This window comes from Hylaeus anthracinus, unplaced genomic scaffold (assembly GCF_026225885.1).
Source record: "Hylaeus anthracinus isolate JK02 unplaced genomic scaffold, UHH_iyHylAnth1.0_haploid 11994, whole genome shotgun sequence".
Classification (NCBI taxonomy): Eukaryota; Metazoa; Arthropoda; class Insecta; order Hymenoptera; family Colletidae; genus Hylaeus; species Hylaeus anthracinus.
The window spans coordinates 15,349,302-15,376,433 of record NW_026534341.1 but is presented as its reverse complement, the minus strand read 5'-3'; the positions used below and the strand labels follow the sequence as shown (position 1 = coordinate 15,376,433).

General features: G+C 34.4%; 4 protein-coding genes and 1 pseudogene across 19 annotated transcripts in view; 4 read left to right on the top strand and 1 right to left on the bottom strand.

The window, feature by feature from the left end:
• LOC128888580 (homeobox protein PKNOX2-like) overlaps positions 1 to 10,141 on the top strand; it is a 34,239-nt gene extending 24,098 nt beyond the window's left edge. For 2 of the 4 annotated variants that reach the window (XM_054145571.1, XM_054145572.1), the window contains exons 6-9: positions 652 to 783; positions 929 to 1,128; positions 1,348 to 1,706; positions 9,247 to 10,141. In XM_054145571.1, coding sequence (XP_054001546.1) covers positions 652 to 783; positions 929 to 1,128; positions 1,348 to 1,671 — 656 coding nt within the window. In that variant the 3' untranslated portion in view covers positions 1,672 to 1,706; positions 9,247 to 10,141. Of the gene's footprint in view, positions 1 to 651; positions 784 to 928; positions 1,129 to 1,347; positions 1,743 to 9,246 lie in introns of all 4 variants that reach the window. The other 2 variants (XR_008460288.1, XM_054145573.1) reach the window with 2 other exon arrangements.
• A 667-nt stretch (positions 10,142 to 10,808) lies between these two features.
• On the bottom strand, positions 10,809 to 14,963 carry LOC128888552 (nicastrin). 3 transcript variants are annotated; one of them, XR_008460285.1, is made up of 9 exons: positions 14,517 to 14,963; positions 14,136 to 14,234; positions 13,666 to 14,003; positions 13,155 to 13,551; positions 12,678 to 13,074; positions 12,149 to 12,597; positions 11,804 to 11,996; positions 11,621 to 11,719; positions 10,809 to 11,539 (listed from the first exon to the last, which is right to left on the bottom strand). XR_008460285.1 is itself a non-coding variant. In XM_054145516.1 (8 exons), the coding sequence occupies exons 1-8, from the start codon at positions 14,569 to 14,571 to the stop codon at positions 11,701 to 11,703; spliced, it is 1,947 nt and encodes a 648-aa protein (XP_054001491.1). In that variant the 5' UTR covers positions 14,572 to 14,962; the 3' UTR covers positions 10,809 to 11,700. The 3 variants fall into 3 exon arrangements, 2 of the variants coding, with proteins under 2 accessions (XP_054001491.1, XP_054001492.1); XM_054145516.1 differs by having other exon boundaries at positions 10,809 to 11,719; positions 14,517 to 14,962; XM_054145517.1 differs by lacking the exon at positions 14,517 to 14,963 and having other exon boundaries at positions 10,809 to 11,719; positions 14,131 to 14,234.
• Positions 14,964 to 16,007: 1,044 nt separating this feature from the next.
• Positions 16,008 to 18,028, top strand: LOC128888634 (uncharacterized). Of its 2 annotated transcripts, none has more exons than XM_054145692.1 (2): positions 16,008 to 16,488; positions 16,561 to 18,028. In XM_054145692.1, exons 1-2 carry the CDS (start codon positions 16,287 to 16,289, stop codon positions 16,923 to 16,925), a joined length of 567 nt encoding a protein of 188 aa, XP_054001667.1. In that variant the 5' UTR covers positions 16,008 to 16,286; the 3' UTR covers positions 16,926 to 18,028. The 2 variants fall into 2 exon arrangements, 1 of the variants encoding a protein (XP_054001667.1); XR_008460292.1 differs by having other exon boundaries at positions 16,362 to 16,488; positions 16,570 to 18,028.
• Positions 18,029 to 18,765: 737 nt separating this feature from the next.
• Positions 18,766 to 27,132, top strand: part of LOC128888616 (F-box/LRR-repeat protein 3-like) — a 19,537-nt gene continuing 11,170 nt past the window's right edge. The window contains exons 1-4 of one of the 10 annotated variants that reach the window (XM_054145662.1): positions 25,394 to 25,571; positions 25,656 to 25,713; positions 25,765 to 25,820; positions 25,917 to 26,086. The gene's annotated coding sequence lies outside the window, so the exon portion shown is untranslated. The other 9 variants (XM_054145661.1, XM_054145665.1, XM_054145663.1 and 6 more) reach the window with 9 other exon arrangements.
• LOC128888863 (uncharacterized) lies at positions 19,388 to 22,821 on the top strand (annotated as a pseudogene).

Here is a 27,132-nt window from a genome sequence, read left to right as displayed (position 1 = left end):
GTTCTTGTCATTAAAAGAATATTATAGATCATTAATTTAAGTTTAGTTACATTCTTCACTACAACCAGATATTTAAAAGCTTGATATACAATTTGTCTTACAATTAGCATCAGGAACTTCATTAATTTGTGACAACATTAAGTATTATTTTATTTTAATGTAAGATAAATTATTTATCAAGCTTTTGAATATCTGATTGTAGTGAAGAATATAACTAAACCCATCTTAATAATCTATAGTATTTTTAAAATAGTAGTTATTATTCTTCATGATCCACTTAGCGGTTTTTGTAGCCTTCCGTTTTTATATCTCTCATTTATAACCCAAAGAAACAGTGCGGATCTTATAATATAATATCTTATAAAGTAAGCATACTATTCGAGTAAGTAATCCACAGATCATTTGAAGCAGTATATTTGATTAAAGTAATTGATATTCTATAATGTAATCGCTAACACTCACATTATGAATAATATTTCATCGTACCAGTTGATGGTTCAGTACAGAAGTAGTGACAATTTCAAACCAATTAGTAAACTGTGACGATCACTTGATACTGAAAGTATTCTTACAAGTAATACAGTAGATAACTGTATCGAGGAAAAAGAATTAGATGATTTAAACGTAGTCGTTACCCACTTCCATTTGTAGATGATATGGACTATGTGAATATTGGCGACAGAATATATTTAGAAGAAGCTGGCTATTGGGGCCTTCTTGCATTACAAGAGCGCGAGAATGAATACGTCGATGTCGGGGATGCTAACGACGAAAAGTATTTTGGTTAGCAAACGTTGCTCATTGTTTAAATTGTTGATAACTATCTTTAAAAATCCGAGTAAAGATTTTACAATATAATAATGAATGCATAAAAATGCATTATTCATCACATTTCTTCCGAAGACTATATCTCATGTGATGTGTTTAGATATCACTGTGGCAGGCTCTCCCTCCCCTGCACCCAGTGAAGATGAAGACGAGGGGTGTGGCACTGGCACTGCTACTTCAAATCATAGTAGTAACCATGGAGGTAGTCATAGTAGCATTAAGAAGGGAAGGCAGAAGCGGGGCGTCTTACCTAAGCAAGCTACGAGCATTATGAGAACTTGGCTCTTTGAACATTTAGTTGTAAGTATAATACTTATTAATCTTGCACCCAGATAAAAAGTGTAACATGATTACTCCAGTGGAGTTTGGCTAGTCTTAAACGCAACTTATACAAATTCTATTGGCGTCAGTTTTCTTACATTTAAATACATTTCTTTTTCAAATGATCCCACTAGTACTGTCTAATACAAAAGGTTAATAAAACAGGGAAATAAGAAGAGAGTGTTTAACGTTTTACAGCATCCATATCCTACGGAGGATGAGAAGCGTCAGATCGCGAGTCAAACAAACTTAACGTTGCTGCAAGTCAATAATTGGTTCATCAATGCTCGTCGACGAATCCTTCAGCCGATGCTCGACGGCGCCGGGGCTGACCCGGTGCAACGCGCCGGTAAACGTCATAAAGTGTCGAAGCACGTCGTCCAACCTCAGCACGTGCAACAGCAACAAGCTGGCGGCTGGCAATCCGAAGATTCCGGGAGCGATTCAGGCTCCAGCGACGGTGAGGGGGGTGCCGATAGATCGAAAGATGGTAACGATAGCGACGAAGATGATCTTCACTGACCTCTGTCGATCACCGAAACGTCAACCTCTTTACGGTACCTTCAAATCCAGTTGCTCATTACAGTATTAAGGTATTCGAGAATAGATTTCGCTTTAACTGTCAAATACATAATTATTCTCGCGAAAATCAAAGGTATATCGGCTGAGGTTATCACGCTCTCTTATCGGATTCGACATGTTTCATCTCTTTTTACCATCGATGGAGCCACCTTTACAGATTTATAACAGTCATCAATTGTTAACTCGCTGATCACGATCCAAAAATGTTCAAATTGAGCAAACACTGAGAAAGTTTGATTTGAATTCGTATTTGAATTGTTTCCTATTATTCGTGACAGTAAGTTACTTGGATCTCTCCCCGAACGAAAAGTTCTTCCGAAATTGTTATGTTTTGTTTTTTTTTGTTTTTTTTTTTGTTTTTTTTTTTAGATCGTTGCTTTATAAGCTGTAGTTCGATTAATTTGCATAATTCTCTATTTCTTAAAGTTGCCTTTTTTTTTCATTTTCGTTTAAAAATTACATAGATCAAGATCACAAACGAGGTTGCTACAATCGTAGCATGAAATACTTCTAAAGATCTCGTGTTCTAATAGGTAATAGATCATCATTTATGTCTTTCAAACCATTGAATATTGCTAATCTTCGGCTGATAATACGGTGATTCCCTTAGTTGACAGTGTAGAAAGAAAAATCGAAATATACACGGGATCTTTGTGTAAAAAAATATTTGCGTATAACGTGTACATTTTTCCTACAATGTAACTGATAAAATCAATCATCTATTATATTCGTTTAATGGTGCAGCTAACGAGTCATAGCTAAGAGACTAAAACAAGTCAGCATTGGTATATTTTTATATCAAACTTCATTTCTGACGAAGTCAGAATTTTTTACAGCATTTAATAACTACGATTGCGTAAAAAAAAGAAATCAAAAAGAGAAAAGAAACAGAGTACATGATGATCTGACATCTAAATTTCTTATGTGCAATTCAAACATCTAGTTTCGCCGGCGAGCCATTCTTACTTTAAACACTTTTTAAATGTATACTACTAGTACGAAACGTTTACTCTGTGAATTCCGGACGCTAAAGATTGAAGTAAATAGGCGGAATTTTTGGAGCTTAAAAATTCGTTGTATTAAAACGGAATGGAAGATCAATTTCTTATTTCGATACACTTCACGTAACCCGCAATTCCTGAATAGTTCTAACCAGGAATAGATATTTCTGTAAGAATTCCTAGTATATTTCTATAGCGCTATTGAAATCGTCCAAATGAGACTATGTATAGTATAGGAATCTTATAACGACACGATTGAACGATCGTTCTCAACCCTTCCTAATTAAAATAAGCTACGACGATTATTGTCATATACTTAAATATGTCATAGACGAGATGTAACGATCGGTCAATACAACACAGAGAAAAAAAAGAATCTGGCATATTGTCGATAAAGGATTAAGATAAATTTACTGACGATTGCTCTCGCAGGATTTTTTTATGATCTCTCTCGAACTCGTGCAAACGGATGATCGGTCAGTAGATAATAGCAAATCTCGATCCTGTTTCCTTCGTGCCATTAAAGAGCGTGGTAACTTCCGCGTTTAGTCTTTGTTCAGCTCTGCAGTGTCGTGAAATAGCGAAGTGCTATCCCTCCAAGATAATAATAATAACATTAATGATATTAATATTAATAATAATACTATTACAAATAATAACAACAACAGCAACAACAACAACAACAATGATAATATAATACTACTTTAAATATATGATGATTATATTTTTAAACTCTAAGTGTCGTCTTTAAACGCGTGTACCGCAGTTTGAGTTGTGGTACTGCTGTACATACAATACACCGAACTGTTGTTAGAATTAAAGGAAGAAAATATTAGTGATTATCTGAAGAAAAAGATATTAACGATACGAAACCTTCCTTGTAACTGAAAACGTAACCGAGAGCAAAGAGTTAAAGAGAGAGAAAAAGAAACGTCTTAAGGCTCGACGACAAGCACATGCCATCTTAGGATTATAAGTGTTCATACATTTGCTGTCTGCATATGATGGTGTTGCGTTTTACTGAAAGTTAGCCATCAGATCGCGAGTGCTGAATACTTAGCGACGTGTATACTTTTTAACGATAATAAATACCTTAACCCTTTGCGGTCCAAATTCGCTGATCTCGGTACATTTTTGTCGAGCCTCGCTCGACACTCGACCGCAGAGGATTAAAAGAGCGTACAGATTGTCCCGAAACTTCGATCCGATATCGACATCGTTTCAAATTAGATAACATGTGTAATATGTTCTTCTTGTTGTTATACTCGTCTTCGATCGCCTTTCAGCTATTTCCAAGCGTTCCGTCCATCGCACTGTAACGCATAAAATGTTGAAGCTATCCTAAAATCTTTGACTGCCTTGGAAATGCGATTCTAAAGGGATAAACGTTTGCCGAAGTCGATTATCGAAACTTCGAAATCTAATAGCCTTACAGAGGTCGATTCATTCCTACACCATCACGTCTCCTATTTTAACACTTTATCTACTAGGAGCCTAGTCACAGGTTTTTTAATTTCAATATTTACCTACTAAATTGAAGAAATAAATAAGGCATTTAATATACCTTATGACAATATGCACGAGTCAATGTCAACCTACACTAATATATTTTAATGTAGAATGTTCCCTTGTAAAGTCCAGACTTTCTCCAAATAAACCAGTAGATAAAGTGTTAACAGAGTTAATAACCTTTCAAAATTTATCGAATTTCCAATGCTTTATTCTTCCACAAAGAGAGTACGAATAGAACTGAAAATTCATCGTATATCCCTGGCCACGAGCGTTATAGTATAACAATTAAAATCAAAACACATGTAGCAAGTAAAACAAAATCACTTGACCATTCGAAACCGCGAAGGAAGTATGCCTGCCATATCATCTACCTTCATTGCTCTGTTTTTCACTCAGGTAGTCGAGATAGCACTTTGTAAAAGTTTCTTTGACTCTTTGCAGCGCAAAAATTTTAGCTTTTAAACTTTTCAATGCGAAAAAGAGGTTAAGCAAATATATGTTTGAAAGTAGTTATTTGTATTCTCAAGTACAAAAGACAAACATAGTAGCTTGAAATACATTTCTGAAGGGTTTACATTTTTTGTTTTAAAATGTTCTCTTCCAAGGTGGTTGTAAATGCATGAGGTAAATTGTTGAAGTAAGTGGTCACTGGTGCTAACCACTGCCTCCGAATAAATACTATAATTATTAGACGAATACCTAAGCTAGCCACGGCGGCTGCAAGACGTTAAATGGCCAATTAAGTTTGACTTTTGAGTGTTTAATGATAGAAAGCATAAAAATTCGTAAAGCTTTGCGTTGGAAAACACGATTCGCAAAAAATGTTTGTTTGCGGCGAGTTTCACAGAATTCCTTAAGCACAATGGTGTCAGTGATTCATAGTATACAATACTCACTCGATTTCTCTGTACATATATTCCACGCAATTACATAGAAACTAACCAGGGATGGGCAAAATATATTTTAAAAAGTATTGGAATAACGTATATTTTAATAATTTGTATCCTGTTTGTGGTAAAGTGCTTGAACGTATTCAGAAAATTGTGTCGGTTTCATTGTCGAATACAGAATACATAAGTATTTTGACAATATTTCATATTCAATGCCTGAGTAGATGCAGAAACTTGATTAAGTCTTATAAATATTTAAATGTGTATTCTAGCTGTGCATACATATACAGAGTGCCCCAAAAATGTTGGAGTTCCTTGAAAGGCGTGGTTCAGGTGGTGATTTGAAACAATTTTTTCCTTAAAGAAACTGTTGTTTCAAATCACACACGCGCGCGCGCGCACGTACACACACACACACCAAAGGAGCTCCAACATTTTTGGGACACCCTGTGTTATCTACATGATGTTTGCTCTTTAGATTTTCTGTAAATAAATCACTTTATACCAATATTCATTTTTTATAAATTTACAAATTGAATTATTTATTAAAATTGAATTCATAAAAGCCCATATGAATTCACATGTTCATTTCTTTATTAAAATATTCATAAATATTTATATAAATTAAAAATGTATTAAATAATTTATGAATGAATAAATAAATAATAAAGCTTGTAAATTTGTAATACATTTCCAAATGATTCATGTATTTATAAATTTACAAATTATTTTAAGTAAATCAATTTATAAGTTTCTTAAAAATTGCCAACATTTATTTCAAACTTATTTGTTTGTAAATAATTTGAAGAACAGACATCACACCGATACTATATACCTTCAACCTGGCACAGTGGTGTACTTTCTATTCATCAGTGAAACCGAATATAAATATTTCAATTACAAATCATTCAAATGTGCCCATCTTTGATTTTAACTCATTGAATACGTCAGACAGCTCGACGCTTAACAAGATTTCATCAACTGACAAGACTTAATTCCATTGATATACAACGATAGGAGACAAAGAAGCACGTCGCTAATAAAGCATCTGAAACTTGCACCGCCGATCCTCAGTTCGCCCAGAAGAAACACGTCTCATACAAAAGAGGGGTTGAAATCGTCGATTAGATCGGTAATCACTTTACTGGTATCCTACATACTTCCGGTATCAATGTACATAGCCAACTGGCACAGAGTGCTTCCATTAGTAGCTCCACGGGCTCATTTTTCCGAACATCCGAGGCAATACCGATTTCGAAATCAGTTGCTGGTCTTTAAAGAAGCCCCTAGATCAGGCATGTCAAACCAATTTTTATCCAAGCGCCAATTTACTTCTCCATCATGTGTACAATTGTTTTAACACAAGCTAACATATGTCGAATTGATAAGAAAACAAGACGTCTCACCCTTGGAGTAAATGCCATGTAAACATTACATGCTTAATTGAAAAGTATCAATCACCTTGTTCAAACTCATTTCTCTATTGGTAGGAGACTAAATGTTGAATCCTGTTTATGTATGTTTACATTGGATCAAAAGGTCTCATAGATAAATACATGAAGACTAATGATGGAACCTAATATTTTCAAAACAAGAAAAGTACCTTAATCTTTTTCAAGTGTTTTGTTCTTCGTCGCTAAAAAAGTTGTTCATTGAAGAATTTACAATGGATTCCGGTTACTTGAGCCATCGATAAATTGGACAAACCGTTTATTTAGGAAACTGTTAAAGAACTCTTAAAGAATAAAACTGAATTAGGAAAATAGACAGAATTATCTAAATTTATGTAGGACATCATGTTGTTTAATCGAGATAAAGGACATTCAGCCTTACACAACCTTGAGGAGTTGGAAATAAATTGGAATCTGAATTTGAAATAATTTCTTATAAGACCTTAGTTCAAAATCAATTACGAAGTAATTTAATAAGAATTAAGCTCTAGCTAAGTTTAATCTAAATTCTCCACACGTAAGAGACTATTTCCAACTTACTTGTTTAACCCATTTGCATCACATGGAGAAATGGAGAATTCGTTCTTATCACCAATATTTTATTTGAATTCAATTTCCAATTAACTTGCGCGCATATATGCGCTAGTGATGCAAATGGGTTAAGACAGCATCTGTTATAAGAGTCTCACTGAAGAGGCGAAATGCAATCGTTTACATACAACGTAATATACACGGGATTTCTTAAAAGTCCAGTAAAATTTGTCTAGGTCCGATATGTCTCATTAACGGGAATCTATTATACTTTCAAACATCATAGATAATATGGAACTGAAAAAAATGAAAGATGTGTAAACGTCAGTGGACTCGCATATTTGGCATGCCTGCCCTAGACTAAAGAAACGAATCGATCGAGAGGCTTAGTAAAACAATATTATCAGTTGAAGACAGCTTTTACAGTATAGCTCCATATACGGTGTAGTAAGAAGGAGGAAGTCGAACGATAACGGACAAAAGTGTGAATTAATTAACACAAAATAAAGGAGGCACTGACATTGTTTAAATGTGTAAAACGAGAGAAGAGATTCGCTTGTCGTCCGGGGGGCGTATCAGCGTGACACAGGTCCTCGATCAGTCGCGCTGATTAGGTCGCTGTTTACAAGTACCAGCAATAATGCGCACTTTCCATAAATGATAGAAGTTAAGTATCGTATCGCGAAAGAATCACCTGGTACGGGACTATACTGTACTTTGACTAAGTATAATTATAAAGTAACGTTAGATTAAGAGGTAGGTTTTAAGGCTGAACCACGTATACGTATGTGCTGCGGCACCAGACGACTGTGATAACTCGGTGGGCGGTGCCCAGCCTCCTACTTCATACTTGTATACTGAAAACTATGAGAATACTTAAAGACACAACACACACAAACACGGACACACGCAAGTAGCAAACTGGAGAAGTTTTGAACTTGGATGTTTGGAGCTTGCATTGTGAGATACTCGACTACTGGATCCGTTAAGCTTCTTACGTGATAACACACTCGTTGCGCACTCTACTTTTACGCTATCAGTGATATTTGAATATGATCACTCTAAAAGTAGTTTGTCTTATTTGAGAAAGAGAAAGAAAACAAATGAAACTGATATTATAAAGTTAATGTGGAATTTGTTCGTTCTAGTGGAAGACCTAAAAACAGAGATGGGCAAAATTTGATTTGAATAGAAAATTAAGAATAAAACTAAAGGTATACTCATATATGGACAACGTTTATTCAATTAAACAGATACATTTTTATCTACTCATTGTGAATTGTTTTATTATATATTTTAAATTCTAGATTTTATACAGTGAGTAATACGTTAAATGGTGTTTAATCTTTTATTTGTTATTCGAAATTTGTACCCATATTAGAATTTTGCCTATCTCTGAGTATTAAAGTATTTTGTTACTTTACATATTTGTCGTTAGCGATACTGTTTGGTCGTCTCAGTTTCGTTCTCGTCATTCAAACTAGAAATCGGATATAAACAATAATTCAGTTGCAATGTTAAATAAAGCGAAACTATGCTCACTAAAAATTTTGTAACCATAGTTTTACAGTTGTAAGTGAATATGTTAGATCGGTGTTTCTCAAACTGTGGTCCGCAGACTCCTGAGGATTCACAAGATCTTTGTCGAAAATAAGGAGCATATTATATACAATTTGCAAAAGCCCTATTACTGTTTCAATCTCTGTTATATAGTATTAAGTAAATCCCAAGAATTATACACTAAGTGTATGTACATTTAGTTTTGTCATTGCTTTTCATCATAATTAAATCATGTGAAATCATTAACGTAAAATAACAATTCTGTACATGTTAACACATTTAAAAAAAAGACATTTTAAAAATATATTAACGAGATGATAATTTCATTCTACTGCTGTGACGTTTGAGAAACACTGAATTAGGTGATCGACGTAACGGCGAATGTGTTGAAACGAATATCGTATGCGCCAACAAAGTATTATGATGTAGAAGCAAATTATTTTGTTCGCGATAGCTGAAGATACAAATTGAAGGGTGTCGTGTTAATTTGCTTTTAAGTGTAATAATGTCTAAACAAAAAAAAAGAAGAGAAAAGAAAGGTCTGAAGCATGAACATTTTCGTCCTTACAGGTGCATTCGAGTACATGTACGAGGACGGATCTTCAGATAAAATCACTAATGTCGTCACACATTAGTGATTGATGTGCAAGCTCTATCTAAAGTATTTAAGGAGATAGGAATGGACCAAAAAAAAAAAAAAATAAGACAGTAACGAGGATTAATTTTGGTACAAGATCGAGTCCCACGCTGTTCTGTTCAATCTTCCATATACTTTTATGGGTAGCGGTACTAAAAAATAATGGTAATATTATGTTTGATTGTTCACCGTGTTGTACAGTTGACTCTTTCTAATGCAACAATGTAATTCGAGAAAGTATTCTGTGACAAACTTTTGTAACAATTCACGTTACGTTCGTATAAACTTCCCATACCTATTGTGTTCTTGAGAAACAATTTATGAGAAGTCAAAGAATTGCTTGTTTCTCTTGTTCATATATATTTACTCCAGTTTTAAGTTCAACTTTTCTTCAAATTTATATATAAATAATTCCGTGTTACTTTTATGTTCTATTTGCTTCCATGCTTTTTATATTTCTAATGTTCGTGAATTATACAGAAGTTTACAAGCAGCACAATTTGTTTCATGTGTCGTAACGAGTATTCCATCTTGCCAAGAGTTCATTCTATAGTTTACGAAAGTGTCCACACATATACTGACAGATATTTGTACAATTTGATATTCCAAAACACGGATGTGTGTATGTATATGCGCTAATATAAAACTAAAGGACTTTCAGAGGTCCATTCCTAACTTAAGTGAAATTTTAAGTCATAAACTAAGCGTATTACATACTTACGTGCATACTAAAAAGGAAGCATAACTAAACAACTTGAATATTCTCTCTCGTGTACATCAAGGTCCTGTTAAATAAGTTGTTTATTGATAATAAATGCCATCACGCTTGCAACATGTGTTTCAGATTTTTATTCTAACTTTAAGGTACATTGCCTCATCCATTTTCTAATTGAAACTTTCTTGTTGTAAGAAATGAATTAATTTTAGTTACTTAGTTAGTTGTAGTAAATTTTAGTTATTTAAATGTATCATATAAAATACTTTATTATCAATAATATGACCACGTAACTCGTATATGTATGTGACAAAAACAGATCGATTGAGTTACTCTCGCATACTTACATGTTTAACAAAAATATGAAATTGCAAGTAATTACAGGTACGTGTTTATGAAATATCCTAGATTTGAATTATGAATCAAAGAATTCAGGAATAGTATCTTTATTGCACATATAAATTTTTTTTAATACATTTGTATAAAGATATCTTCAATTGTTTAGAAAATAACTTTTAGTTTCTGTATTTTCATTTGTAATATTGTTTACATCAACTTTCATGTCTAGTACCTTATAGCTCCTATATAACGACCAAAAGAACAGTTATTAATTTAAAAAATTAGTATTAAAAATGCATGAAAGTAAAAAAACATACTATAAATATACAAACGTGCAAAGTACATTTCAGATAAATTCCTTAATAATGGACTTACTCCTACTCTTTGTTTACAGAATTTTATTATGGTTAAAAATGCGTTTTATGAAATAAATTGGTTAAGTTCTCTTAACGAATGACAAAATTCTTCCTTAAATTATATACATATGTATATTACCTCCTTTACTCAAACATTTCATACAACTCAATTAACTATCTAGTTTTAGGTAGTATAAGCAAGGATCACTTAAACGAATTAAATATCCTGCACTTACATAAATTAATTTACAATACAAAGATGAAATAAATAAAGAAATACAAGACTGATTACTAAACTTATTAGCTATTAGATTTCAATTGATACGTCGGGAACAGTCAATAATGAACTTAAATACAAATCAAATACATTGCATGACATGTACAATAACTAATGTTTATGAAAAAATTAGTGACATGAAATTATAAATAGTCGTTCATAGTGCTTCGTCGATTGTTTGCTCTGTGAACGTTACAATTTTTTTTACGCATAGAAGTAAAATACGTATATTTATCATTACATACAAAATGATTCTAACAACAAAGATGCAACAAATAGTTTTACTGTTAACATACCCTGCTTATTATTGCGGTATATGCACAACTCTGCTTTCTATGGAATTAAAAAGAAATTCCACATTTTATTATCAAATACGAGTATCCAACATTTATAAAAATGTATATACTCGAATATATATATATATATAGAGTCAGAAAAAGGAACGTAAAGATTTTAAGCGAACACGCAACATGTTCTCGACATACTAATAGTAGGTGCAAAAATTTAATTAAATTAGTCATTATAACTTCGCGATAACACTGGAATAAAACGACGGTGGTATCAGAATATATGCTTCAGTATTTAAGTATAAAAATTGTCCGAGGGCGTACCACACATACATTCAAAGGTTAGTTATTGGGATATCTTTATCTTTTTGATGATCCAACCTGGTCATTGATATGTGGTCCGCAGCGTGTCCCTAGCAGTTTGTTCCTCTTCTGTAACAATTATTTTTTTAGAGAAACTGATAGTAAATGTAAAGTAACGTCGGGCAATTTTTCATATTAAAATCGTCTACGTACCTTGAATTAAACAATATCTCGGCTCTGGAATTAATGAACCAAACAAGAAAAAATGCGATACCAGCTACTAAACTACCTAGAATCATACTAAACCGCTCTGTAGCTGCTGATGGCTTCAGGAACATTCTTACGCTTAACGTTTGCCATACAGATTCTGTCCATGTGGAATAAGTTCCTGACTTCATATCATACCCTATTCGAAACGCAAACAAATTATATCTGATTTTGAAACATGATATACAATTGGGATGAGCGTTTTTAGAAATTGTTTGTATTCTTCTTTTAAAAAGCACTCATCCTAGTCGTATATTCTCCTTGTTAGTATGATGTACTGAACAACCATACCATCGATTATAAATGCTGGACTCATAGCTGTGCTATAATTCACAGTGGAATTAATACACAATCCAGTGATATTGGTTTGACCAGTCATCCAAGTAAGATGGTGTTTATAGCACGTGGTTTCGTTCATATACGGCACTTCCTTCCTGGTTAAGAAAGCAAGAAGCAGGCCGGTCAATGTTGTGGCAGTATTAGGTACTCTGTCTACACCAACGTACAGTGGCAAAACTTGATTAGTTAATTTAGTGCCTGGTGACGAAGCAGCACGAAATAATTTGCACTTAGCACTTTCCAGATAACAAATCAACATTTCGAAAACATGGTCCTCAACATCAGCTTGAATGGATTCATCTATGGATGGAGGCTGTTTACCAGTTACGTTTTCATAAAGAACATTAGCAACTTGAATTGCTATATTTGCTAAAGAAGTTGCAAGATCATTTGAATCGTTCCTAAAAAGAACTTGTTTAATGTAAATCTGTATTTTCACAATTTATTTTTTTATGTATACAAAGAAGCAGTAAAACCATACCTGTTAAAATGAAGGCTTTCTGCATCATCTAATATACCATTGTAATATCTATTTTCAAATTGATCGCCGTGATTACTTATAACAACAGCCGTTAAATCTGGATTTTCATTTAAGAAACTTTGTATTGACGTAGGTGGGACACTATTATTCCAAACAGTTGCGTTTAACACTTTCTGCAGTTTATTTAACATTTTATTTCCCTTTACATTATTAGAGTGAAAATATAATTTTCCTTTATTCAACTGACCAAATTCAATAACACATTTAATGTCATCAAACTTTAAGTTTACTCCACCTAATGCATTGAAATTGCCTTCTTTCAAATCATAAACTAATCTACTAGATCCTATGTAGTCAAAAGCTTCACCATTTAATAAAGAGAAAACAACGTTAGTTTCTGGAAAAAAGAGAAAAACATTAGCAATATTTAAAAAATATTTACAAGTGCATATTTTACATTATGTTAAGTATACATACCGTTTGGTATCGTAACATTTTTAAACAGAGTATTTAAATAATAGGCAGTGGCAAGTAGAGTAACTAATCCTGTTACTATATTACCCGCCCCAGGTGATATTCCATCAAACAAAGAAGATGCATCCAATCTAGCTGTTACTAGAGTAATGGAGTTTTTATCTTTATTTAAAGGGGCCAAAGGCCAATGTATATTTCTATCTCCTAGAGGATCGCAAAATTGTATTGGGTTAAAGTTTAATTTAGAATCACTGCGCTTAATGCAAGATTCAGAATTAATTGCAGCAAACATGAATGACTTCATTTCTATGGCACACAGTGATCGCAACTCCTGAGTATCCAAATCATGAGCATTATGTTTCCAGAAGCAAGACTTTATTGCTTCTATCAGTGTTTGGTTCTAAAATTAAAAACAAAGAATTTCAATTTTTTCTAATTTCTGTATAAGCTATTTTTGACATAAAAATTTAATCAATAGAATAATCAAAAATTTAGTTAAGTAATTTAGTATTACCTCTATGTAAAACATTGGAAAGGGCCAATCCTCCATAAGTAAAGAGGATCCATATGGATTCCATGGAGTTCCATCATTGCACCTTTTATATCCTGAATACCTGTTTGGACAAGAATCTTCAGGAGAATAAGAATCTAAACGTGGTTGACTGATATTTTTGGCTAACAAAACTCCGTTTGTATTCTTTGTATTCCGCAATTGGAGTAATGTGTCTCTATTAAACATAGAAAATGGAAGAACTACTGTATAAGGTCCAGCAGTAGCATTATGTTCCAACCATCTAATAGCACTTTCTTCCTCGACTAAATGAATAACACCAACGCTTCCTGACCTACTCGCTGCAAAAAGAAGTTATAATTTGCAAGTATTCATAAAAAAAATATATTATACATTTGATGCAATTGAAATTAAACAATTAATATAAACTATGGAAAAAGAATGATTAATAATTGTAATAAATATGACCTTACAAGAACATCCAAACTGATGTGTTCCATTGTGTCTACGGAAACAAGCAGAAACTCCTTCAAATGACATATAAATCATATCTTTTATTCGCTCTGCAGCCACTGAAAACAGTTTTATTTAACATCTATTAAATTTCATTGCGCTTATCTGATTTCAACATTTGTATAATAAAACAATAAAAGAAATTCAATAGTAAACAAATGTCATTTCCTAGTATTCGTATAATTTTAAATGTATACTGCTAACTTATAAATTATAGGTGGAATTATAAATAGAATAATTCACTTCTGTAATAAAGAACAAAAGATAAATTTCCAAAGTTTGTATTGAAATGTTTGGATCTCCATTTCAATGCAAAATTCTCAAATTTAATATTATCTTACCTAAATTTATAATAACGAGTATTAGAAGATATGCCAAACAGAAACATCTTGTCATCTTTCCCTTGCGGTGATACCTGTTAAAGCTTAAGTTTATTTATCACAACCACCACAGTGGACGGTCTATGAAAGGTTAGACTAATGGTGACTGTGGTGACTGTATATATCTGATGGTGACTGATGGTGACTGATCCTTGATGATGTCGGAAGTAGTTGTCCAGTGAGCAGTCCAGTGAGTGCGCATTTATAAAAAAATCCCCCAGAACCTCTCAAAATTGTGCAACTTTTGTCTCTGCTAAATGTCCCTACTCTTGTCATCGATGCAAAAATGGAGACCGATATTAAATAATGTATTCGGTAGAAAATCCGCAATGATCAGTGATCAATGATTTACTTTACAATTTTTAAGATTAGGTTCAGCCAGGATCATGAAGACTGTATAAGGAGTCCTAACTGTATAGTGTAGAAGTGTTTTCAAAATCCCAAGCTTGAAGTTATGAATATTTCTACCACTTGCGGCGCAAGTGAACACAGCTACGATATATATATATCGTAATATATGATAATATATAATCATATAATAATATCATACACATATGACCATGAAGACTGTATAAGGCATTGAGCTCTATCCTAAGGAATATATATATATTACCTCCCCGTAAGGCAATAACAGCAAATAAAATTAAAAATTTTAATGTAACATGTTAAATTTTATTAAATGCAATATATTAAATATTATTGACCTCATTAAATGACTTGCCCGTATATACAATAATGTATTTGCCAAGGTATTTGTATGAATAAATAATCTATAATCTAAATAAAAACAAATTTTTATTCATATTCAATGACGACAAAATAAAAGAAATATAAAATATAGGTATACGGTAAAATAATATAATAAAAACATAAAACAGTTCAGTATATTTGGCATTACCGGTATAATTGGCAATACCGACCAAGAGTAACAAGTAGTATCTTATACTTTGAGTAATATAAGGAAAATATTCAAAAAATCTCGGTCATCATGCATTCCCCTTATCCCTACCTTCGGCGCGTAGTCAACGAACCGCTCGCTGCTCAGGAGCGTATTACTCGTAAACGTATTAATAATATGTACGTCTTTGTTTCTGCTTGACCAGAAGACGAAAAACGGGCAGTGGTAGTCGTGCTGATTCATGTAGAGTAGAATGGTCAAGTAACATAAGAGCCACGTACAATACTCAACCGAGTCGCTATCCTTTGTTTTGAGTCCCAAATCCAGTTGCGCCCGTGGCAGGCGCCTTCTTTGTCACACCCTTGTTACGGCACTGCATGTACGTTTTTGACAGTGATTCCAGGGGCGACTTTTGAATGGAAAGTCCATCGAGTTTTCAGATCTATAATCAGCGCCTTCCTCACCGAAATGTTCAAATTTGTCAAGTTTGTTGTGTGTTGTTTGTATGTACCGCTACATAACGCCACAGGATGATTTTACCGCTGAGAATACTGATGATCGACTAAAAAATTAGTTTGATCTTTTTAACGTTAGATGGTGTTTGTTTGTTTTTTCATTTAAAGTGCATGGGGGATTTTTCGAATGTATTGTGACGCGTTTAGGTAGATCGTGTGAGCACACCTCGGTAAATTACTTTCAAAATCAGCTAGCTCGGTCAGTTTTTAAATGATCAATACTTAGAGAACACTTTAAAAAGCGTGGATTGGACAAATTGCTCCGAGGAAGACGCCGTATTGACGGAGGGAATATCTCCGCCCAACACTAATAATAAAATGAACAATTCTAATATCTCACGCAAAGTTATTAAACAAAAGGATTCCCCTGCAGTGAAAAGAAAAGGATCTCAAGAACTATTGGAAATCGCTAAAAGAGAAAAAGTAGTCACCTCAGATACAGACAAGAACCGTGAGAACAGGATAAACGTATACCCAAATAATCATGTCGGTCCTGGCCACGTGGAAGTTAAACTAAAGAGTGAGTATATTAAAAATTCTTGTACCCAAAACTTAATTCATATTGCCAGAGCAGTGAATGCCATGAATGCAGAAGTAGTAGATATGAAAGCCAGAGGAAATGGTGCGGCAGAATTGAAATTCTTAAATAAAGACCAAGCTAATTCATTCATCCAAAAGATGAACCATGAAAAAGGATACCTCAGTGCATTCATTCCATCCTATGGAACTAAAAAAAAAGGTCTCATAAGGGACATCCCTCTCGATGTAACGATGGATGAAATTATCCACAATTCTGATTCTGCAGCTAAAATCATTAACACAGTAAGGCTTAACAAGAAATCTTTCGATCAAACCACTAGAACTGTCAGCTGGTCTCCCAATGAAACTTTACTTGTAACGTTTGAAGGTGGCACTCTACCAAATCATATCAAATTATTTGGCATTCTCAACATATGAATGCTCATATACATAGAAGGTGTCAAGACATGCCACAACTGCTGAAGATATGGACACACGGCTAGCCATTGCAGAAGCATCAGCACATGCCACGTGTGTGGAGAAAAGTATCCAGAAAAATCCCATAAATGCACTCATGGTCAAAAGCTCCACTGGCTTCACTGCAAAGAAGAGGACAGAACTTTTTCTCAGGAATGCAGTGTATATCAAATTAACGAACTTCTTCAAGAAACGATGGCATATCAAAGCATTGGATACTGGGAAGCCAAAGAATTAATAGCCAACAGGAATGCTGATCGAACACTCTCAAATCAATCCAACTTCTCCCAATAAATCAGACTGAACAAACCTAATTTTCCAGCTTTAGATCCAATATCCAATGAAGCAGAGTACAAATTAAAATAAATAGGCGGACACGCTCGTCAATCTGTAAACACAGACTACTGATCAAAAAGATTGAACTCAGTCGCACAAATTTTAATCGCTCCCAAAGCTAAAAGCACAGAAACCACTCAGATTGACATCATCAAGCCCTCAACTTCAAATAATATGACAAACAACACACCACAAAAAACACAAGTTTACCCACGAAATGTACCAAGCTACTCCAAAAGTATCAAACTAGTAAACTCTCCAGGAGGAAGAAGTGACATCAATCAAAAACAAATATATTTATCAACAGATTCAATTTCAAAAGATTCTAAAACTCTAATTGTCAAGCAATATAAAGGATCATTAAATAGAAAAAACAACATTAAACATGAGTCCAACTAATATTTTACTGTGGAACTGCCGTAGCATCCACGATAAGAAAAAAGAATTCACCAAAATTTGCAACAGCTATGACATCATAATACTAACCGAAACCTGGCTTAAGGGTGCGCAGGACCCAAAGCCAAACTCCGAGTTGACTTCAGCGACAGTTGCGGAAAAAGTAGGAAACTCCGGGATAAGGACGGAGAGGGCGATTCAAAAATTGCAGGAGAGACGAGGACAGGACGATTAGGCTAGCATGATTTTTTTCCAGGATATTGAAGCAAAGAAGCAATATTTTCTAATAATTCTGGTTTTAATATATTCGTTACACTTTGGCGGATGCGACTCCAAGGCCAAAATTGCAAAGTCAGTTTTGCAAAAGTCAATTGCAAAGTTTAACTTTTATAAAATACAACAAAAAGTGAACATATCATGACAAACATTTTACACTTTAATGCTCGGACCCTTTGAGGTCTATCGTGGGTTAAAGTCGGCACACGTGCGCTTTGGATGGTTCAACTGTTGGTTTATGGCTTTCAGTAATCACCCGATTTCACTTCATATGCATCGTATTATTACGGGAGTAACGCCGATGGATTCCTTACGTTTTCCTGATGAAAACGCTACTAAACACTATGTAAATCGGACTATTTTTAACGAAGATAGACAAAAAGCGTGCAAATCATTGTTTCTGTATAATTTCCTTCTAAATAATCCGAACTGTATCGTGTCTGGTACCATTTTCATCGGGATAACATAAGGAATCGATTGGTAGTACGGAAAATGATGGTCGACCTTCTTTGGGTCTAGTTTGCTACGTCCTGTTTATGATACCATTATTGCCCGGCGGCTGACTAACATGTTTACTCGGAAAAGCTTGAAACCATTTGAGTTGCCCGGTTCTTTCGGGCCGCTTGGTTTTTTCGGACCGCTCGGTTCTATTCGGGTAGCTTGAAAAATTCAAGTTACTTGGTTTCTTTCGGGTAGCTTGAATCTTTCAAGCTACTCGGTTTTTTCAAGTACTCGACTCGGCTCGTGACTTCGAGCCGAGTCTAACTCGGCTTGATTTTTTCGGATATTTGAACAGCCCTAGTGGGATTACAGGACAGCGTGGGAGTGCAAGACAACATGGGACTTGAGGACAGCGTGGGACTAAGGTCAACATTAAACCTGAAACAAGTAAAGACTGCGGCGCACTTGCCTATAATGTGCTTCTAGGTTCATCCAGAGGTTAGTGTATTACCTTACAATAATATTATCTTTTATTGTATTCCTTTTTTTAGTTATGATAGGTATTCAGTATTAGAAACATTTTTAATGTTTAATTTTTAAACAGTTTTAATGTTTCTTTACATTACACAGTTTTCATATTTGCCTTGTAATTGCATTACTTACATATATTTTTTTCTTTCCATAGAAAACATTGGGAGAATAAATAAGAATTCCAAAATGGAGGAACCCTGAAAAAAACGCTGCTCAAAGCTGTGGCAAAAGTTTTGAAAACAGCCAGGCAGTTCAGGCGCCGGAGGTCAACGGTGAGAAAACGCATCGAGAAGATTGAGCATCTCGTGCAGACCGGTGTGTGTCAGGTTTTAGAAAGCCTGCCAACACCCCTGCACGCGATGCTCTCTGCTCAGATGCGCAACGCGGGAAAGGCGAAATCGGCGCGACGCTTCTCCGAAGAGGAGAAGCTATTACCTGTAAGCATTTTAAAACAGAATTCCAAAACTTATCGATATTTGGCAAAGTTATTTCTTTTCTCAAGCATCGAAACTTTTAGGAAACTAATATCCCAAATTCCACTAAAAGCTGGAATTTGCGATAATGTTTTTGAAGAACTCGAAAAGCGGACCGTTATTCCGACAAGTTAATCGTCGATAAAAAAAAGCAGATACGCGTGTTTGGTTTTTGATGAAATTAGTTTATCGCCTCAATTACAGTACAATCCCTCAATGAATGTAATTGAGGGATTTGTAGATACTGGTTTTTCGCGTAATTTAGATATCATGCTTAGAGATCATGCTACAGTGTAGATGCTGAAAGGAATTCATGGTGTGCGACCGTGGAAACAACCTGTTGCGTATTCATTTTGTAAATATTCCAGTTCAGCTGAGAACCTTGATCGTATGTTTAAAGAAATAGTTCGCTGTGCATGTCAGGCCGGTATAGTAATAGTAGCAACAGTTTCTGATCAAGAAAGCACAAATTGCAAAGTTATTCAAAGCTTACTAGATTCCTCAAAGAGAAATTGTTAAAACTGGTTTATTTATTTAACATGTATACAAAAAAGGATTTATGACATTTCGTCTTTGTTCTTAACTGTAACTGAAACTTTTGTTAAAATATAAAATTACAAAATAAAATAATATCACACGCGACCATATTACGTTCTTACAACTGTACCGATGCCTACGTTTTTGCGCACAGCGCTCCACACGTTAGTCTGCCGCGCAATTCGAATCATAACAATAATGCATGCAAATAAAATAATTATCTTCAACATAAATGCCTTTCAGGAATCGAATGCACTGCGGCATGATGTTACTGTAGTCGACAATAACATGATTGTACCGCTGTTTCATCCCCTCCCCCCCCCAATTTGTTAAAATGTGTCCGGAACAACTTGCTGACAAAGGACTTGAGTTTTAAATTTCAAGACAATATTTCACGGGTGGCTAAATGGTCACACGTGGAAGATATATATTTTATTGATAGCAGTAATGTTTATGAAGACCGACTGATAAACTTACTGCTAAACATGTTATTCCAAATAAAATACCTAAAATAAAAGTAAAATATTACGCTCAAGTTTTTAGTCGAACAGTTGGAGCCCTCATGACACTAATGAGCCGTAGCAAAGGTAAGAGTGTGTGCGGTACGCGTGAAATGTCGGGTGATGGAATTGACACTGCTCGATTTATTCATTTTATGAATAATACTTTCGACAGTGTCAATAGTAGAGTTGCGCAGTCCACAAGTAAAACGGATATGATCTTAATAAATGTTTGGAATTTAGCTATTTCGGGTTTTCGTAGCATGAGTTTTTTGAAAAGAAAGCCTGCGGATAAGGAGCATCCTAAGGTACTGAACAGTTGGATTAGGACTCTTCAAAATTAAAAATTGTTTAAATCTCATCTGCGTGATCTTGGTTTTATTGAATTTATTACGCGTAACTTTAACCAAGACGCGCTTGAAAATGTTTTCGGACAAATAAGGCAACACGGTGTCCGTAATATTAATCCAACTTGCAGAGCCTTTCAATCATACTATTGAACACTGCTTATCAATAAAAAAATTTATATCGGTTGCTCTACGTGCATCGACGGATGAAATTTATTTAACTTCTCTAACTTTTAATGTTCCAAGTGCACCTGAATTAGCTATTCAGGTTGCCATTCGATACGTTACGCGAATTATTCGAAAAAAATATGTTTGCAAAAGTTGTTTAGACTTATTTTTCAAAACCGATAATTTCGGGGAACTTTCGTCGATGCATAATGGATCCACATTTTTAATTTCTAAGGTCGTATCTGTTTGCTATGCTAATGTTTCAAACATAGTACACATTTCCGGTCTTGTTACGACTATGAAGTTACAAATTTCTGAGCATATAAAATTTGATTTCATATGCTCCGAACATGGAAATGATTTGAGACCATATATGATACATAATTGTATCATATATGTTGTCGAAACGTATGTAAGCAGAGTTAATCGCATTATAAGTTATAATAGATTCGAACAGAGAATGGACTTGGATCTACATCTAACGCGTCCTATCGAGGTGCGTACATCTAATGTAAGCAAGACTAGATTTTTGTTTTAATAGGTTGTACTTAATTTAAAATTTCCCTTTTAAATTAAGTAGTCTTCTTTGTCAATATCTTTAATACTTCATTTTTTACATTTGAAATCTTTTTATTGTACTTCATTTTCCAAATAATAAATTCGGTCTTGTATGAAAGTTAATTATGTGTACTACACCTTTTTTGTATATTTTATTGTATTTTTTTTATTATATACTTTTTGTATCCTATATTTTATTGTATATTTTTATTATATGTATGTATAATAAGTTTAATTTCATACAGTAGAGCCTTTTTTTTCCTTCCTTTACTTTTTATTCAGTTTCATTTTAAAGCAGGTACAAATACACATGTATAGGATCATGTTGTTGTGTGTGTGACTCACTGATTATGTTGTATGTGGTAGTAACGACACTGGCGCCGCGGGTAGTCCCGGGCGCGAATTAAAATCGGGCTTCAACGCAAAATACTGTAGCTCGGTGGCCCTGGGGAAAACCTAGAAGAAATCCTGGCAGATCGTAACCTGATAGTCCACAACTTAGACTCCCACTCAAGGATAGACAATAGATATAACATCAAGACCAACATTGACCTTTTTATCACAAGTTCAGACATTGTTTACCTGATTGCTACTAGACAACTAGATGATACCTTTGGGTCTGATCACTCCCCTATAGAAATTAAAAAACAGATATATTCCAGAATCGCCAATAGACTATCCACAATTAGAACAGACTGACAACTCTACCAAACTGAGATGAATAACTCCTATAATGAATACCTCAACATGGATCATGTAGCCCTTCCAGAAACTCACAGATACGAATTATTCAGCGAATCTATGAGAAAAGCAGTTATCAAGCACACTCCAAAGAAAAAGGCTAACTCGAAAGTAGGGGTTACCCGAAAAAGCAACCCGGCCCCCTGGCGGAATGAGGAGTGTGACCGTGAAATAAGAAAAAGAAAAGCCTCGCTTAAAAAATGGCTGCACACCTTAAAAGCAGAGGATTGGAATGTATATAATAAAAATTATTTCAAAGGATATAACTGTTTCATACGAAAGTTGGGGGAAGTGTCGTGTGGTTCAACACGGTCCTCTTTCCAGAAGGCCATGCCTTCCCCACTCTGTAGCCAGATCTTTCTAGAACTATATATCATTTGTTTAATTCAATATGGCTAATTATTAATTATGGCAATGCAACGTCGGGTTGCTTGGCCAGTTTACGCGTTACCGATGGTAACTCATCGGTCATGCGACATTCCTTTTGGAGCCGCCTTCGGATCATCGCAAGCTCGCGCTCTGACACAAGCTGACGTCTTGGCCCCTCGCGAACCCATCGCTTGCAAACAGCGGCAGATTAGCTGTTCCGAAAATCAATATATTGATCGAACGCTAACATATACATATACGTTTACAAAGTACACGCGGTGTAATTTCTTTCCACCCTAATCCTAAAACATCAAAGACCCATCACTTTATTTTGTTAAATTGAAGCGTTGCGTCAACGAAGAAACCACCGACCGTACCTATCGATGGTATCAGTTATCAAACTCCGATAAGGTGAAACCTAAACATCTAGGAGGCATTCCGGGCAGGATGTTATTTTTTAAACGTTATGAAAAGAAATCAACCACTACCCATGGAAATTCATGTGGTATAATTGTTTCTTCTACCCTCGGTAGCGTAGGCTACTCGTTAGGCGGCCGCACTCATGCGCGAGCAAGTGACTTGACGTGCATCGAAGCGCGTTGTCGTATACGAGTGCGGGCGCTCCACCGGCATAGTCGCATTCTGATTGGTCGGTGTTTTCTGTTAATATATCCTTAACGAAGCCTCGGACAACATTTTCACTAAGGAAAAAGTTGTTTCAAATCACCCCCCCCCCCCCATCACCACCCCTTTCAAGGACCTCCAACATTTTTGGGACACCCTGTATATTGTCTTATAGTTTTATCGCACCTAATTTTATCAAAAATTAGAAATTTTAACGAAACTATTTTTAATGTAATTCAACAACATTGCCACTATGGAAATCTATGTACTTTAGTTGATTCTTTAGATTAATAACGTAAACTTTTACGAAAACATTAGTATTAATAAAATATTAGCTAAAATCACAGGGATCTTGTACTTTAGTCGCGGAGTGTATGTCTAACGAGCTTAAATAAATTAGCAAAATGTTCGAGGTTCGATAGTTTCTTGGGGAAGCGGAGAAAACGTGTAACAATGATGACGCATATCGCGCGGACGAGATAGCAGCGTGTCTCAACCTGGGGACCAAAAGCTTTGAAATTAAAATCGGAGATAAACGCGTAACATATTTAATTTTATTTTATAAAAAATATACATGTCGAATTGAGTAACCTCGTCCTTTTCGAAGCCGGTTATAAAGTAAAGTGGAGCACTATCGAGGGTAACAACGAAAGTTTACATTGTATGTTACTCAATGTTACTTTTCATAGATAAAGTAAACATATCATAAAATAAAAAAAAAGTTTTAAATTATATTAAAAACAAATAATTTACTTCTAACCTAATAGATCCGTGTTTACTGAAACCGGGAACAAGATAGATAAAATTTGAATAAAAACATGTAAAACTACTTAACACTTTACCAGTCGTATGCTTCATTATATAAATTATGAAATATTACACAAAAATGTTAATCTGAAAACGATTTTAATAGATAAAGTAAGTAATACATATTGTTAATGCATAAATACGAATATTTTTCAAAACAGTTTCAAATCATATTGAAAAATGTACAGGTCTTCGATCAAAGATTGAACGACAGCGGTGGAAAACCTGTTTGCATAAAAAATAAAACGACTCATATACATAAAAAAAGTACATAAAAAACATTTTTGTTATTTTTTGTGGATGCTCAATAAATACAGTTGTGTTATCAAACTCATCAGTAAACCCTAAGGTGAGAAGCGATCTATGGTCAAACGCAACAGTAAATCCTAAGCTGAGAAACGATGTTTTAATGTATCTACAGTGAGTGTAGAATGTATTCGTACACCGATCAATTTACTAACATAGTTTTGTGTGAAATTATAGTTTCTTAACTTCTTTTTTTATAATCAATGATATTTTACATATACTCGGAAGTTTCTAAGATAGATATAGTCCAAACAACATCTATAGTTAATATAATTTGTGAAATTAACAAAAAAATGCGAAAAGTGCGTAAAAGCATAGAAACAATAAGTATTTGGACGATTCTTATGACGAACCATTTACAGTAGAGTTTGTAAAGGAAATCCCACGAAGGAAGTATTATATGTATACTTATAACTTAATGTTAATTTCTTTTTTTTTTTAATCAAGTTTGAAAAATGAAACAGCAAAAAAAAAATTTTTCAAAAAAAGTTTGAAAAATGAACATTAATTGTTTCGTTTCGTTTCGTTTCGTTTTGTTTTGTTTTAATTTTGCAACTTACATAAATAACTATTTCTTCTTGTTATCTATCTATTCTAGAGATTTCCGAGAATATGTATAATGTCATTGTTTATAAAAACTAAGTTAATAAATTACAATTTTCATAGTTCTTTTGGAAATTAATCGATGTACGAATACTTTCGACAGCCACTGTATGTAATCAAACGCAACAGTAAATCCAAAGCTGAAATTGTAAAAGTCCTGATTTAATTCTTTATCCTTGATCCTTTGATTTTATCCTTTGATCCTTTCAATTTATTATTTCCGTTTGATCACAGGATATTTAGCAAAACGAAACTAGAACAGTTTTCAACCGTAAAACGTAATTTCACGTAAAGCTGAAGTTTGAGAAACACTGACGAATAGGAGACTCGTAACGCCGATACCTATAGAACGCAACAGATATCATTAAGCGAGGTGCACGTGAGCGCCGGAACACGTGTATCAGTGTCGATAGCGTACCAGCAGCCGTTGCAAGCGAGCGTACCACTACGACTGGAGACCAGTGCTAGGCGAAGACCGGTTCGCTGGAAACGGGTAGCGAAAATACTGGAACACCGCAATCTCTCACACATTTTTGGGAAAGTGTGCCCGTCGCGTAAAAGTTTTCATACCGATTGAAAAGTAATAATAAATCCGTGTGTATAGTACTATAATATAAACGAGTGTACGTTTCCCTTCAGTTTGGCGTACTGCTAAAACGAAATTAATTTTTTTGGTAGGTGATCAATTAACGAAACAACGATTACGACGATATTAAGGCTAGGCGACGATGCAAAAGTTCAACGAACGTATCACGGGATTTGCTGCATAACGCTCCTCCGCGATAAGGAAAGTTGTAACGCAAATTTCATCGTTGATACTTTGAGAAACAATCAGTCCCTATGGTGACGCTAATCAATCGTTTATTAGTGGCTATCGATCGCCGTTACGTGTCCCGCTTAATCGCATACGCAGTCAACAATATACATAACTTGTTTCAGGTGCACTCTAACGGGGCCACCGGAAGTAAATGGGTTTCGCTTACGAAGAACACGATTCTTCGCCGCGAACGACTTTCGATCGTCATATTCACCTGTGTCACGTGATCTGCGATTGTTCGCCGATCGTCGTTCTCGAGGAACGTAAAATTCAATCGCAGCCCGGATAATAGGTATTTTTCTACGCACTTAACACTTTACCGACAGGTGAGCCATTTACACTTTACCGGCCGGTAGCAATATTTTCTTATGTAGTACTGTAATAGCATTTTATGTTCCCATCATTATATGAATTTTGAAATAGTGTGTAAATATTGATCTAAAAACAATTTTAAATATAGAATTAATGTTATGAAAATAAAAAATATTAAATTTAATTATATGTCTAAATGTTACCGATCGGTAAAATGTTAATCAGCTATTTTTCATGACGATCGATATTATGTTATCAATTACTGAGGTAGCATTGTATACTTCCATTATTATATGTATAAATGATGAAATATTACATAAATATTAATCTAGAAATGATTCTAATAAATAAAATTAATATTCTATAATACTAATGACATTAAAAAAAATATTATTGAATTCAATTATACGTTCATTCACTAACGGTCGATAGTGTTACTGGAATGTTAATACACGGAGACTTCATTTTGAAGAATACAATCGCGTGGCTTTTTAAGTGGTGTCCATTGTATTGTACAATCAGGTTCCAACGTATTATTACTGGTAAATTATAACCGGTAGCGGGATTATAATGGAGATGGTCAAAATTTAATTTTTGTTTAGGTAAAAATATAAACCAAAGTATGGAAGAGAGAAACTAAATGATTTTCCAAAAGGGTCTTTTAGAGAACACAAATGGTTATTTTAATTTTAAATGAATGAGTTATATCATTGCAATTATACCAACCAAGTGTCCACTATAAGTTCCAGTCTTACTGAACTTTACAGTCCTCCAAAACATTTTCATTTGTGTTTATCCTAACACAAATAACACTGTCCAACAAATTTAAACTTTTTTTAAATTCCGCGATACCCACTAAGTGATTCTTACAGGGTTCCTCGTCCTAAATACGAATCTGAAAGTGAAAATGCTCCATCACCCTTAGTTTTCGAGAAATTCACGATTTTATAAATACGGTCAATTTTGAGAGAAAACGTTATACTACTTGAAAACTTCGAACGCTAGAAAGTTCTATTTAGTTTTAAA

Coding starts and splice junctions, on each gene's coding strand:
- LOC128888552 (XM_054145516.1), bottom strand. CDS start 14,571: ATGACAAGATGTTTCTGTTTGGCATATCTTCTAATACTCGTTATTATA. Junction 14,235..14,516: donor ACTCGTTATTATAAATTTAG/GTAAGATAATAT, acceptor AACTGTTTTCAG/TGGCTGCAGAGCGAATAAAA. Junction 13,075..13,154: donor AAATGTTACGATACCAAACG/GTATGTATACTT, acceptor TCTTTTTTCCAG/AAACTAACGTTGTTTTCTCT.
- LOC128888634 (XM_054145692.1), top strand. CDS start 16,287: ATGAACAATTCTAATATCTCACGCAAAGTTATTAAACAAAAGGATTCC. Junction 16,489..16,560: donor CGTGGAAGTTAAACTAAAGA/GTGAGTATATTA, acceptor CCATGAATGCAG/AAGTAGTAGATATGAAAGCC.